The following is a 12,739-nucleotide window of genomic DNA, read 5'->3' on the forward strand; positions in this document are numbered from 1 at the left end:
AATTTAAGGGTGTGAAAGGTAAATAATAGGGTACAATATTTCAGTAAATTTTGTTATTATTGTAATACAAACGTTATAAGGTATTAATTAACAAAAGAACTTCAAGAATCAAATGGTTGATAATCATCTACTCATTGCAAATAACCATGAACAAGCCATGACTAACATTTTATTTGCAAAGTAATCTCTATAAAAGAGAGATGGCAGTGAAAACAAAAGTACCATGAGAATAGTGTTAGAAATTTCTCTCTGTTTTTTTTTTTTTTTACAGAATTTTGACAAGAAAGAAAGTTCACACCATAAAACTAGCATAGCGATTAGCTAAGATTCTACATGTTCGCCATATGTCACTAAACCCTAACTGAGTTTTCTCTAAAGACAAAATACCCTATAGCAACCTAATGATTATATATATATATATATATATATATATATTTTGTAGGAGCTAAAAATTATATTTATGTCTACATACATTTTTCTTAACCTTTTAGAAAAATAAAAAAAGACAAAAAAGAGAAGGAAATTTACCAAGCGAGAAGCTCAACAGTCATCTTCAGAAACAAATATTAGCCGTCTGATTTCTCATGGCTCAAAGCCCTCTGGTGGTAGGTGGTGGGTCCCAATCCCCATTGAAATAGAGCTTTGCTATGCTCTCCCCTCCTCTCCCCTCTCCTCTCACTAACAAAAAAACCCCTCATTTACACACCCAAGCACATTAACCCACCCTTCCTTTTCTTCTCTATCTGGAGAGCTCTTAATTTTCTTTCTCCTTCTCTGCTCTCCCTTGAATTCTTTCTCTACTTGCATGGAGTTAGAAGCAAGCATCAGGGAGGAAAATTTTCCTTTTCTCTCTGCCCTCTTCTCCGGGATGAAGCAGAAGCCTCATCCGGGGAATCTCAACCTCAACACCGGTTTTTTCAAACCTTATTCACCTGATGGTGACTACAAGCCAAACACTCTCTTTGAAAACCCCTCTCACTTTGAAAACCAAGCCAGCAGGGGGATTGATCTGAATTATTCAGATCAATACCACCAGAGCTCTCCTCTCCTCCGTGGTAACCATTTCGATGGTACCACCGTTGAGGGATCTTCATCAAAACCCTTCTGTGGGATTGATCTCGCAACCATGGAAGGGTTTAATCCTTTTGACGCATGTTACAACCAGCCATATCATCATCATCATCCCAACCAGCAAGCAAACGATGTCAATGTTTTCCCTTATACCCCCGCAGCATCAGCTGTTTCGTTTGCAGACAGCCAGAAGGCTGTCATGCATGGCGGTTGGGGGGACTACGATGACGCTCCTCGTCATCGTCATCAAGACCACCACCAGATGCCCGATTTGCAGCCGCTGCATGTGGCTGCACAAGCGGCTAGCTATGTCCAGCTTCCGCCCCTTGTCAATTTCCAAGATATCGAATCAGCTACGCCTGGGGTTACGCTGGCCGATGAGTACTCCTGTAACATAACCCCGTTGGAAAATGATCTTCGCAAAAAGAAGAGGCATTATATGAATAAAACCAGTAAAGAGGAGCGCGAAGCAATGATCATCAAGGGGCAATGGACGCCCGGGGAAGACAGGTCTACTGTGTGTTTTGTTTTATATTAATTTGGTTTATTTTGATCACTAATATCAACTTTTTTCTCTTTGAAGGATCACTTTAATGTCTGGTAATTACTGTCAGTGATAAAAAATTAATTTGTTATTAGTACTGATGCAATTAAATTTCTCTTCAATTTGCAGACTATTAACAGAGCTGGTGGAGAGACATGGGATTAAGAAATGGTCTCAAATTGCTAAGATGCTGAATGGCAGAGTTGGAAAACAATGCAGAGAAAGATGGCACAACCATCTGCGCCCCGACATTAGGGTTTTGTTCTTTTCCCCTTCTCTCATCTCCATTTCCATAAATCTTATAACATACGTATATGCCTACATACATTTAGCTTATTTTTGTTAATTAATTTGAGGGCTTGCATCCTGCATCTTAGCCATCAAATCATATACACGTATAAGACGTATCTGATCTAACGGCTGAGGGCTGAAGAATTGATATAAAATTTACATTAATATATATAAATATATGTGTTTGTGCCATTTCACATATTTGGTTATATCTTTATGAGAAATTATTAATCATTTAATTTTTTTCCAATGCGTGTCATAAAATATATGAATCTTACCATGCCATTTCCTTTTTTCCGTTTACTCAACTTGTAAAAAGGTTTGAACACTTGTCATGTCATTCATTTGTCAAATATTTGCTATACAGAAAAAACGGACATACGTTACAAAGTTTTCCAGATTGGATTTATATAATCTAAAATGGAATACAATTCAGCGTGATAGGTCACGAGTTTACAAAACTACAACTAAAATAGTTGGTGGATTGGTTTGTCCAAATCCGAGAAATGGGGTTTGGACTCTTGGATTTTTTGAATCAAGCCCTTGGGGCGAAATAGTATAATCAACACAAGTCAGAATAGGCCATTACATACCATTCTGCTGTCATTTAAGGACATAGACAGACAAGAAGGTAGTGGTAGTACCCACAATGGTACATAGAAATAGACATACTCATTATGCATTTCAGATCGTAGAGATAGCGGAGATCCTCCATTGATACTACGCCAGAGGTGCTAGAGATTTAGGTTCCTAATACAAGGAAATTATTGAATTTAGATAAAACTAAAAACATAGAGTTGGGCCAAGAGCTCAAACCCTAGCCCAAATTGAAATCTACTGGACTAGGGTAAGACCCCAGCCCAAAAACTTAAAGCCCAAATAGAGGACAACCACCAAACAAAGGCCCACCCAAGGCCCATTAGCCTAGTCCCGTCCAAGTCCACCTTCTCCATCCTCCTGTTGTACTAACCAGCCAAGCCAAGCCTCTCTCCGTCCGCAGCACACTGTCACGACCTGCACCCCCATGATCCACGCCCCATGATCACACCGCCAACAACCCAAAACCGTACCGCACAAGCCATGCTGCCACACCACGCCACCCAACCCTGATCCAGGCCCTCACACCCAACATCGTTGCCACCACGACCCGTACAGCCTCGATCCGCCCCACGATCACACCGCTTGCGACCTAAACCGCACCGGCCAAGCCGCCGCAACCACGGCAAGACAGAGAAAACAAAAACCCCAATCTAGGACCACGCGCCTCCCACCGCCCTCGAGCCAGACCCGTGGCACTGACATTCTGGTTCGATCGCCGGATCAGTTAGCACGACCACCAGCATTAAACATCCCAGGCAGAACAAACTGATCGACAAGCCCCGAGCAACACCCAATTCGATGGCCCTCCCGAGCAATTAATAGCGATCCAATACCCGTCCGGCAGCCAACCTCATGACGACGGCGAGGCCTAGAAGCCAGCCCGCTCGTCTAGGAGTCTCCGAACGAGGATGATTTTGTAGAGCGGAGAATCGGCCTTTAGAGTTCTTCGTGGACTTGAGTTTTGAGGTGTTTGATTTATCAATATTAAGATAGCAATTACGTACGATTGGACTCTTGATTTGAATCATATATAATCTGATTATCAAATTCTAATTATATCCATTAACACCTAATTTGGATTAATTGACTCCTTAATTTTCTTGTCTTTTCCCTATTAATTTTTTTAACCTTAAAGTATATAAATTAATAAGTACAATATTTTAATACGTTTTTTTTATATTGTATCTCTCCGTAATTAGAATGCTCTAATTGTCTAACATAAACTACATTTTTTTATATATACTAGCAGGACCCACCCACTATGTGTGTGGAGAGAAATTAAAGGTAGTGGGAAAACTTTTCGTACAACTACCACATTTTCTGCTATTTTTTTATTTTTATTCTTTTGTTTTCTATTTTATAATTTACTATATTATCCTTATTGATTAATTATATTTCATAGTTTTTTAATATATAAGGGTTAAATTGGTAAAAAATTTCAGTTTTGGAGAGCAAAAAAGATTAATAATAATAATAATAATATATATATATATATATATATCCCTAATTTAAATAATCAGAGTAAATAATTGTAAAGTTCACAACTTTGCATAAATTATGAAACTCTTTTTCTTGTTTTGATTTCAATGATTGTCATATTCATTACAAGTCAGAATATGCCGTTACACACTCTTCTGCTGCCATGTAAGGACAAGCAAACAAGAAAATAGTGGTAGTACGTACAATGATACATAGAAATAGACCTACTCAGTAAACAATCAAATACGTACAGATAGCGGAAATCCTCATTTGGTACTACTCCAGAGGCGCTAAAGGTACATAGAGTGCATATAAATGCATAGCTTATTTTATTGTAATTAGATATAGGATGGGCCTAGGGCAAACACCCCAGCCCAAAATAAAGAGCATCCCCAAGAGAATGGGCCAAGCTCAAGGCCCAGCAGCAAAGAGATGACCCGAGCCCGCCACAACCATCCCCACCTCCAGCTGGCGACCACGCTGCCGGGCCTACAACCGCCGCTACCTGCCCCACGGAACCACGCGGAAACTGTCCAACCACGTCGCCACCACGTATGATCCGTTCAAATTCACCATAGCCACACCGCCCCAGCGATCATCCCATACCACCAAAGGCTCGCCCCTACACCAATCTACCAGAAAACCGTCATAGCCACGCTATCACATGTCCTAGAAATTCCCTTCCGAAGATGCCCACTGCCATAGGTCCTGGAAGTCGTCAACAACCACAATACCTACACAATCCGACTGACCCAGGTTCCACATTACCCATTCCTCTTAAAGCTTCGAGCCACACCATACTCATGAGACTAGCGGCATAGCTTTCAAGTACCCGTCCAGCAGCCGCCCAATACCAGCATGGTGAAACCAACGCCAATCTTGAGTGCCGCCGGACGAGACTTAGGCGCAGAGTCCGAGTTTTTTGGAGAGACTGAGAGAGGGCTAGGACATTGAGAATTATATATATGTAGTACGTACGTACGTATGTAAGTGCATTGTTTTTCTAATAACGTACGTGCCCATGCACATTTCACGTAGCTATCTAAAATTTACATACTCACCAAAGTGCGTTACTACTTCATGCGGGCATTAATTGTTAAGCGATATCTTTGCAGAAAGAAATGTGGAGCGAAGAAGAGGACAAAATCCTCATTGAGGCGCACAAACAGATCGGAAACCGGTGGGCCGAGATAGCCAAGAGGCTTCCGGGGAGGACGGAGAACACTATCAAGAACCACTGGAACGCCACCAAGAGGAAGCGATACGCGAAGAGAAAACTGACTAGCACTATCAATTTGAACGTCAAGGAATCCTCTGCCAGCATACCTATTAATGAGAGTACTCTGCTGTCCAAATACATCAAGAGCATGGCGAGATCCTCGGCCGCTGCTTCGGCCGAAAAGAAGAAGGGTAAGTCTGCAGTAGTGTCTGGTGAATCAAGTCTGCAAAGTTTAGCTGAGTCCGGCGTCTATCGTCCCCAGCTTGAGAAGGGTAAGATTGCAGTGGTGAATGGTGATAAATCAACAAGTTTGCATGATCTACCTGAGTCCGAAGTCTATCGTCCCCAGTTCGAGACCAGCCACTACGATATGGAATGGGCGGCTTCGGTGGCGACTGCCGCCGCTGGGAATGCAAACAAGCAGCTGAACAACTCCAGCGTGGCGGCGACTATGGGGAGCATTAGCTCTTATATCTCTTCTGACAGAACCATGTATCCTGAGTTTAACGGGTACGGGAATGGGAGTCATACTGGCATGCAGACCAAAGATAAGGTTCGTCTCTCTTTGGAGATGAACTGTCTTATGCAGGAGCAGGCTCACTTGAAGAAACCAGATGTGGATTTGATGGAGATGATCCGTGGAACTCGCCCTTAAGCCTTTTCGGGCGAGCGATGGAGGACTTGTCAAGTTGGTCTGGTGTGTTTGCCGTAGCCAGCTAGCTAGTGTTGTTTTATGGTGCAATTTAGTAGGATACAGCGTCCCAGAGGTAGCTAGAGATCTGGGACTTGAATAAGAGTTGTGTGTGATCTGCAAGAACTGGCTTTTGTTTCTATGTGTGTTAATTTAGTTTGTGTTTGGTCATGAATGTAAGCTTATTTGTAAGTGTTCTAATTAGGAGGGTTTCGGACTCTTTGCCATGTATAAGCTTTCAGCTCTTTTATATGTAATGGTTATTTGAATTATCACTTCTTGTTGTTATTTTCAGCTTTTCTCTGTCTCATACCGTTACATGAACGAAACTATGTAACTGCGCTGTTGCTATAAGCAGGGCCGGCCCTGTGAGTTTAGAGGCTCAAGGCGGGAAAAAATTTGAGGCCCCAAAATAAATACTCAAACATTTCAAAAGAAAACAATATCCCAATTTCAAAGTATCACTGAAATATGACTCGTCTTGCATTTTTAGATGCAAAGGTACTAATCAAATTTACATAATCAAGTTTTCCAACAATATCTTTTTCAATAGATATCATAGCCAAACCACTCAATCTCTCTTGTGACATAGTAGACCGAAGGTAAGATTTGATCAATTTCAACTTTGAAAAACTTCTTTCTGCAGAGGCAACTGTGACTGGTATAGTTTGCAAAATCCTATAAGCAATCCAAGCATTTGGATAACAGCCATCAACTTCTTTTATATAATTCAACACATCAATAGCTCTTTTTGTTTCATTGGGTAAATCTTCACTCAACATTCGTAAGTCATGATATAGATCATCTTCATTAAGATCAGAAATCTCGCCATGCTTCAATAAATTTGTAAGGTTAGCACAAAAACTCTTCAAACTATCTCTATCTGCAGACCTTAACTTGTCCAAATCAAACAAAAGCCCAAAATTCTCTTCAAAAGTCTTAAATTGCTCAAACCTGGTTTAGAAAAAAAAAAAAAAAGTTGAAGTTCAATAAACTATATAAACATGTCACACCCAAAACAACGGCTTCTCTACTTGGATTCTCTTTGCTATAATCTGCTTAGATATCATTAAGTTGGATAAATCAAGTGGTAGGTACAGAGTTGTTCAATTTGAAGAAACTCACGGCTATGATCTTGTAATACAAGAGTGTGCTCACAGTTACTTGGTCAATGACATGGTCAGTTACGTGACCAGTTACAGTTACTTGGTCAGTGACATGGTCAGTTACGTGACCAGTTACAGTTACTTGGTCAGTGACATGGTCAGTTACCTGGTCAGTTACGTGACCAGTTACTTGGTCAGTTACATGGTCAGTTACGTGACCAGTTACATGATCATCAGCTTGCTCAAAACATCATGCTCATTAACTGATTATATTAAATTTGAATGAAATTGTGCTAACCTGGTTTTGAATGAAGAAATAGCTTGATCAACTATGTAGAGAAAATAGTTGACTTTAAAGGATTCTGCAGCTGATTGTGTCACCGCTTCGCTAGAGCTTTCACCAAATTGTCTCTTTTTGTGAATTGTCTGTTTTTCCATGAATACCGGTTCAATCCCCATCTCACTTGCAATCTCTTTAGCTTAAATCAAGGACTCCTCAAATCCAGTTTCTCTAAACTTTTGAAGAAAGGAAAGAAGACGTTCCAATTCTTTGATGGCAGTATCAACATGCATATCTTCAGTTTGCAGAACTTTGCTGACATTGTTAACAACATGTAACAATTCATACCATATAATCATACCGAACAAGAACTCAAAATTCTAAAGATTATATGTTGCTAAAGTCTCAGCATCACTTTTTGTCTTGACATCTTCTTTACCATTCACCAAGTGAATCAAAGCTTCTCTTATTTCTGGAGCTTGATACCTTATTGCTTTAACACTCTCCACACGACTTTCCCAATGAGTTTCTGATAATGGCTTAACGGTAAGACCTGTCACATGCTCTGTAAAAACCTGCCACTTTCTAGTAGGAGCCATGATAACAACTTCAAATCCAACAAATTCAACAATTGAATGATTTGAACCCCTAAAGAATATCATATAGAAAGCCTCAGGCATATAGCAAATTTTCAACAGATAATGAATGAAACAAAGACGAAAGTTGAAACATGCATAACTGATAACTCTAAAATCCCTAAAAACAAAGATGAAACAAAATCATTGTTCATTGTTCTGCAATATATTAAATAGTTCACAAGTCTTAAATTTTCAATAAATGTTATAAATCATGATTTCATAATTACATGTTTCAAACCAAAATTGAAAAGGAATGGAATACAAGAGGCCAAGAGCATCAAAAACACAAATAGAGAACGAAAAAACCAAAATTTCTTCAAAATCGAAAATAAAAACCTTCAAAGATCTTACCTTTTTGCGTTTTTGGAAGATAAAATCAACTCTTCAATCTCTTGAATTTACTTTTTCATCTGATCCTCTCAATCACAATTGGATTTTCGATAGCCACCGAGGAAACCTTCTGAGATGTTCAATCACAATTGGATTTTTGTCTTGGATTGAGAAAGAGCTTCAAAAACTTGAACTTAGAAAGAGGAAAATCATCTCCTCTCTGCTGCTTTGCGTCTCAATCTGATGGAACTATGGAAGTATTGAAAACAGAGGGCCATGTTGCGTGTACGAAGACACAAAGTGGTTTAGATTGATTCTTTTTTTTTTTTTTTATCTACAGGCCTACATAATAAATTTTTTTGAGGCCCCTAAAATATGAGGCCCTAGGCTTGGGCCTGCTTCGCCTAGCCTCAGGGCCGGCACTGTTGATGCATTTTTGTTCAAGACCAGTATTGGGTATTAGTGTTAAATTGAAATTATGAGGTAGAAGTGGCCTAAAGTAATATTATGGGTGTCCATAGTAAATTCTGTTGAGTTACCATGTGACGAAATGGTTAAGTAAATTTGGGATCTTTGGTTGACGAGATTGTTATTGGTTTGCTTGTGCATATGTTAGAATAGTAATAAATAAAGAAAAGGAATTTATATATATTGGGTGGCTTGAGTAAAGTTTTGGTGCACCTAATATATCGGGTTGATATCGTAATATCAAGTCATTGTTCGGTAATTTGAGTTAATTATCGAACCGGTCTCGATTGGTGAAACATGGTCAAATGTGGTCAACTCCTGGTCAAACCAGGAAAAGTTGGGGTTGGACGATATATTAATCGTTGAGATTTCATTTAACTGTTCAAAGTTATTAATTATCGAAATGTCGGAATCTAGGACTCCAGTTACCCGAGGAACAGAAAGTTCGCAACTCTCGGAGTACGTGAGAGAACGCATCGGAATCCAGGTAGGGATTCAGGACTCTCCTCAGTTTGTGAGTTTCTTTTATATTTTATTAATGTGATGCATGATAAGTGGTATGGATTGGTTATGTAAAATGCAATGCATACTAACCAATCCGTGAGAAAATGTGTGATGGCTTGAGAGCGAAAGGTGGCTCTGACTTCCTTGGGTTCGATCCCCTTAACCTCCGGAGGGTTAGTTACGCCGGTCGTCCGGGTATTCCGATCGAAATGGCGGGCCCGGTACGTGTGTGTAGCTAGGTAGTGGACGCTCTCGCTACGCTTACCTGGTGATAAATTAATTTGAGGTAAGGTCGTGTAGTGGGTCTATGGGACCGGCCATCAGGTAATACTTGGATTTGGCGCCGTATATATTTAAGCATCATGCATCGGTTTTCTAGTTGAAAAACATTAAAGTTTGTCGTTCTTTTAAATATTTGGTTTAAATATGTTTTCATACTGGGCAGCCCAAATATTTGTTTGTTGGTTTTGAGTCTATTTGAGGTAGAGTTCCTGTTGAGCAGCGAGGACGAAAGCTCACCCCCTACAACAGTATGGATGCATGTACTGTGCACTGGTGACGGGACAGTAGCGGACGGAGCTGGGTGTGCGGAACAAGTTCGGTAAATCATTATTTGGATGATGTTTTAGATTCTATTTCTCGAACTCCGTGTTGCGGAACTTGTGGTTATTTAGCATCGTGTCAATTTTAGTTGAATTCTCTTTCATTGAAATTCATACCTCGTGTGATCCTTATCCAAGTACTAGATGAGTGAAATAGATTTCAGCAACTCAAGTTTTTCACCTCAAAAATATCGGTAGCTTCCGCTGTGTTGTGCAAAAAGTTTTCTAACAAAATGCCTAGCGGTCCTCTAGAATGTGAATCGAGCTTTCAGTTTATATTTTAGAGCCCCGCGGCACTGTGACGTGCCCAAGCTGGTGAGGTGCGGTTTGGGGCGTTACACCCCGTCTTTTTGAACCTCCTGCTGCACAACCTCATGTTTAACCTCCTCATGTTGAGGCTCAGACTGGTCATTATCATTTGGAGCCTACATTACAGCATACCCACAAAATTAATATATTAAACCTAACATAAATAGCTCTATGGACAACCAATAAAATTACCTGATTTCTACTGAGACATGTCCTCCTATTGTGGCCTTTCTTCTTACAGATGCCACATTTAACTTAAGTATAATAAACTCTGGGCAGCTTGGTTAATCCAGCTGGTGGTTCCACATTTAGGTACCATTGTGACATTTTTCAAAGTTTAGGTACGAAAATTAATAGTCTAGAAAAGTTCAGACACTATTTGGACAAATTTCCCTATAAATTACTAATTAGAGCCTAGGTAAAAGTTAAAAAAAAAAAGCGTTTTTGTCCATTAACCCTATTTCTAGGGATTTTTTTCCCACTTACCCATTAAGTTTTTTTAATTCCCTCTTATCCAATACACTCTAAGAGAGTCTTCCCTAATACCCCATTAAGATTTTTATTTTATTTTATTTTTTTAATACCATTTTACCCCTCACCCCTTTGTTACTTAGAGAGAGAGAGAAAATGGAAGAGAGAGAAACCATAGGAGACTTTGCCGGAGCCTATCACCGGCCGCCGGAATCCCGTCACAGGTCGCAGGATTCCGGTCAGCGGTTGCCGGAATCCAGCCAACTTTCGCGGGAATCCGGTCACATGTTGCAGGATTCCTGCCGCCGCCCATCAGACCTTTCAGAAAACCTCACCGGAAATGTTTATTACCCCAATAAACATCTATTGCTCACCAATAAAGAGGAAATAGACCTATAATCCTCTATTGCCCCCAATAGACGTCTATCAACCATGTATTACCCCCCAATAGACATCTATTGCCCCTCAATAGATGACTATCAGCCATGTATTGCCCCCCAATAGACGACTATCAACCATGTATTGCCCCCCATAGGACTTTCAGTCGCCAGAATAAGAACTAATCTTCCTAGATTTAGACAAATAAAACTTTGATAAAAGAAAAAAAAATGAGAATATTACATCAATTCAAAGCGTCTATTGCCCCCCAATTGACGTCTATTGCCCCCCAATAAAACTTTTTTTTCCCTTCATTTTTTCTTCCATTCTGGGCCTTCTGCCCCATTTTACCAAAAAAGGGGAAAAAAGCTAGAAATTCACTAAATATTCCTCTGATACAACACCACACTAAATCAAAACCCAACACACAAAACCAAGCAAACCAACCCAAAACACCTGAAAATTCAAAAACAAATACACACCATTATAATAAGAATGTTCTTGTTTCAAACCTATCAATGGCTGAACTACTGGGTTCACTCCCCTGAGCTGCAAAGTAGCTCCAAAAAAAGTGCATATAAGGTGTTCGACCATTTGCCGCAAAGAAGCTGTTGCTAAACTCCTCCTCTACTCCAGACACGATTTCTGAACCTGATGAATGAAGAAGAAGAAGCTTCCTACTGCCTAAGCTATCTGGGCCCTTCCGCCGTCGTCAATCATTTCCTTGCCGAACTATTTCACATCTTTGCATAGATTCTCCACTCTCTGCCACCAGAATTCCTCGTTGCGAATAGCTAGCGGCTCTGCGTCGGCCATGGAGTCCACCGTTTCAATTTCATCGTCGGCGAGGTGTCCAGAGGCCATCGACGATGTCGTCTGGTCGTCCTTGTCAGCTCGATGGCGGTTGGATGCGGCCGAGTTGCAGCGGCATATGGACTAGATGTCGAACCGTGCCAGAGCTAGAGATCGGGGAGAGAATTGACGCCAGCCGGAGGCGGAGATTAGACCTAATCGACACTGGTTGGAGAGAGAGAGAGAGAGAGAGAGAGAGTTTCAGATCGGGAGGAGAAAGAGTGAGAGGGTTGATGTTGATGACGTCATTGTAATTCTTTAATTAGTTTGAGGGCAAAATGGTCATTTTCTATTAATTTTGGTATGTGGGAACAAAAATCTCTTGCTGGGGTAAGTGGGATAATTTTCCCTCATTTTGGGGCTTTGGGTCATTTTAAGGCTCTAATTTTGTCATTACGTAGCATTTGCTCCATGACTAGTTGCTAGAGGATTCTCAGTCAGTGATTTAAGTTTTTGATACACAAGTTTGGACCCCAGAAAATTCTTACTTCTTTATAATGAACTTCAAGAGATAGTCAAAGGTGTAGCTACACACGGGCTCTGGTAGGCTACAGCGCACCCCAAATTTTGAAAAAAAACATTACTTAATAGCTTAATTTTAGTTGGGCTAAATACTGTTTAGTCCTTGAACTTTTGCCCTAAAAACACTTCAGTCCCTGAATTTCTAATTTCACACGTTTAATCCCTGTACTCTAAAATTTCAGACCAATAGGTCCTTTCCGTTACTTTCCATCCAAAATCTCGGTTAAATCGATGACGTGGCAATTTTTTGGGGCCAAAATGTCTATTCTACCCTCACTTTTAATTTAATTTATATTTTTTCTCTGCTTTTTTTTTTCTTTTTTCTTTTCTGTTTTCTATTCTTCCAGCCCCATGAAACCTCCACCGTCTCCTCCTCCACCCCCT

General features: G+C 40.3%; 1 protein-coding gene across 1 annotated transcript; it reads left to right on the plus strand.

Annotated features, from left to right (window-relative positions):
- Nucleotides 1–1,485: 1,485 nt before the first annotated feature.
- On the plus strand, nt 1,486–6,167 carry LOC121051424 (transcription factor MYB118-like). Its single transcript, XM_040513781.1, has 3 exons — nt 1,486–1,581; nt 1,745–1,871; nt 5,101–6,167. The coding sequence occupies exons 1-3, from the start codon at nt 1,511–1,513 to the stop codon at nt 5,857–5,859; spliced, it is 957 nt and encodes a 318-aa protein (XP_040369715.1). The 5' UTR covers nt 1,486–1,510; the 3' UTR covers nt 5,860–6,167.
- Nucleotides 6,168–12,739: the final 6,572 nt, after the last annotated feature.

Source organism: Rosa chinensis, chromosome 2, assembly GCF_002994745.2.
Source record: "Rosa chinensis cultivar Old Blush chromosome 2, RchiOBHm-V2, whole genome shotgun sequence".
Lineage (NCBI taxonomy): Eukaryota > Viridiplantae > Streptophyta > Magnoliopsida > Rosales > Rosaceae > Rosa > Rosa chinensis.

Coding starts and splice junctions, on each gene's coding strand:
- LOC121051424 (XM_040513781.1), top strand. CDS start 1,511: ATGAATAAAACCAGTAAAGAGGAGCGCGAAGCAATGATCATCAAGGGG. Junction 1,582..1,744: donor TGGACGCCCGGGGAAGACAG/GTCTACTGTGTG, acceptor TTCAATTTGCAG/ACTATTAACAGAGCTGGTGG. Junction 1,872..5,100: donor ATCTGCGCCCCGACATTAGG/GTTTTGTTCTTT, acceptor ATATCTTTGCAG/AAAGAAATGTGGAGCGAAGA.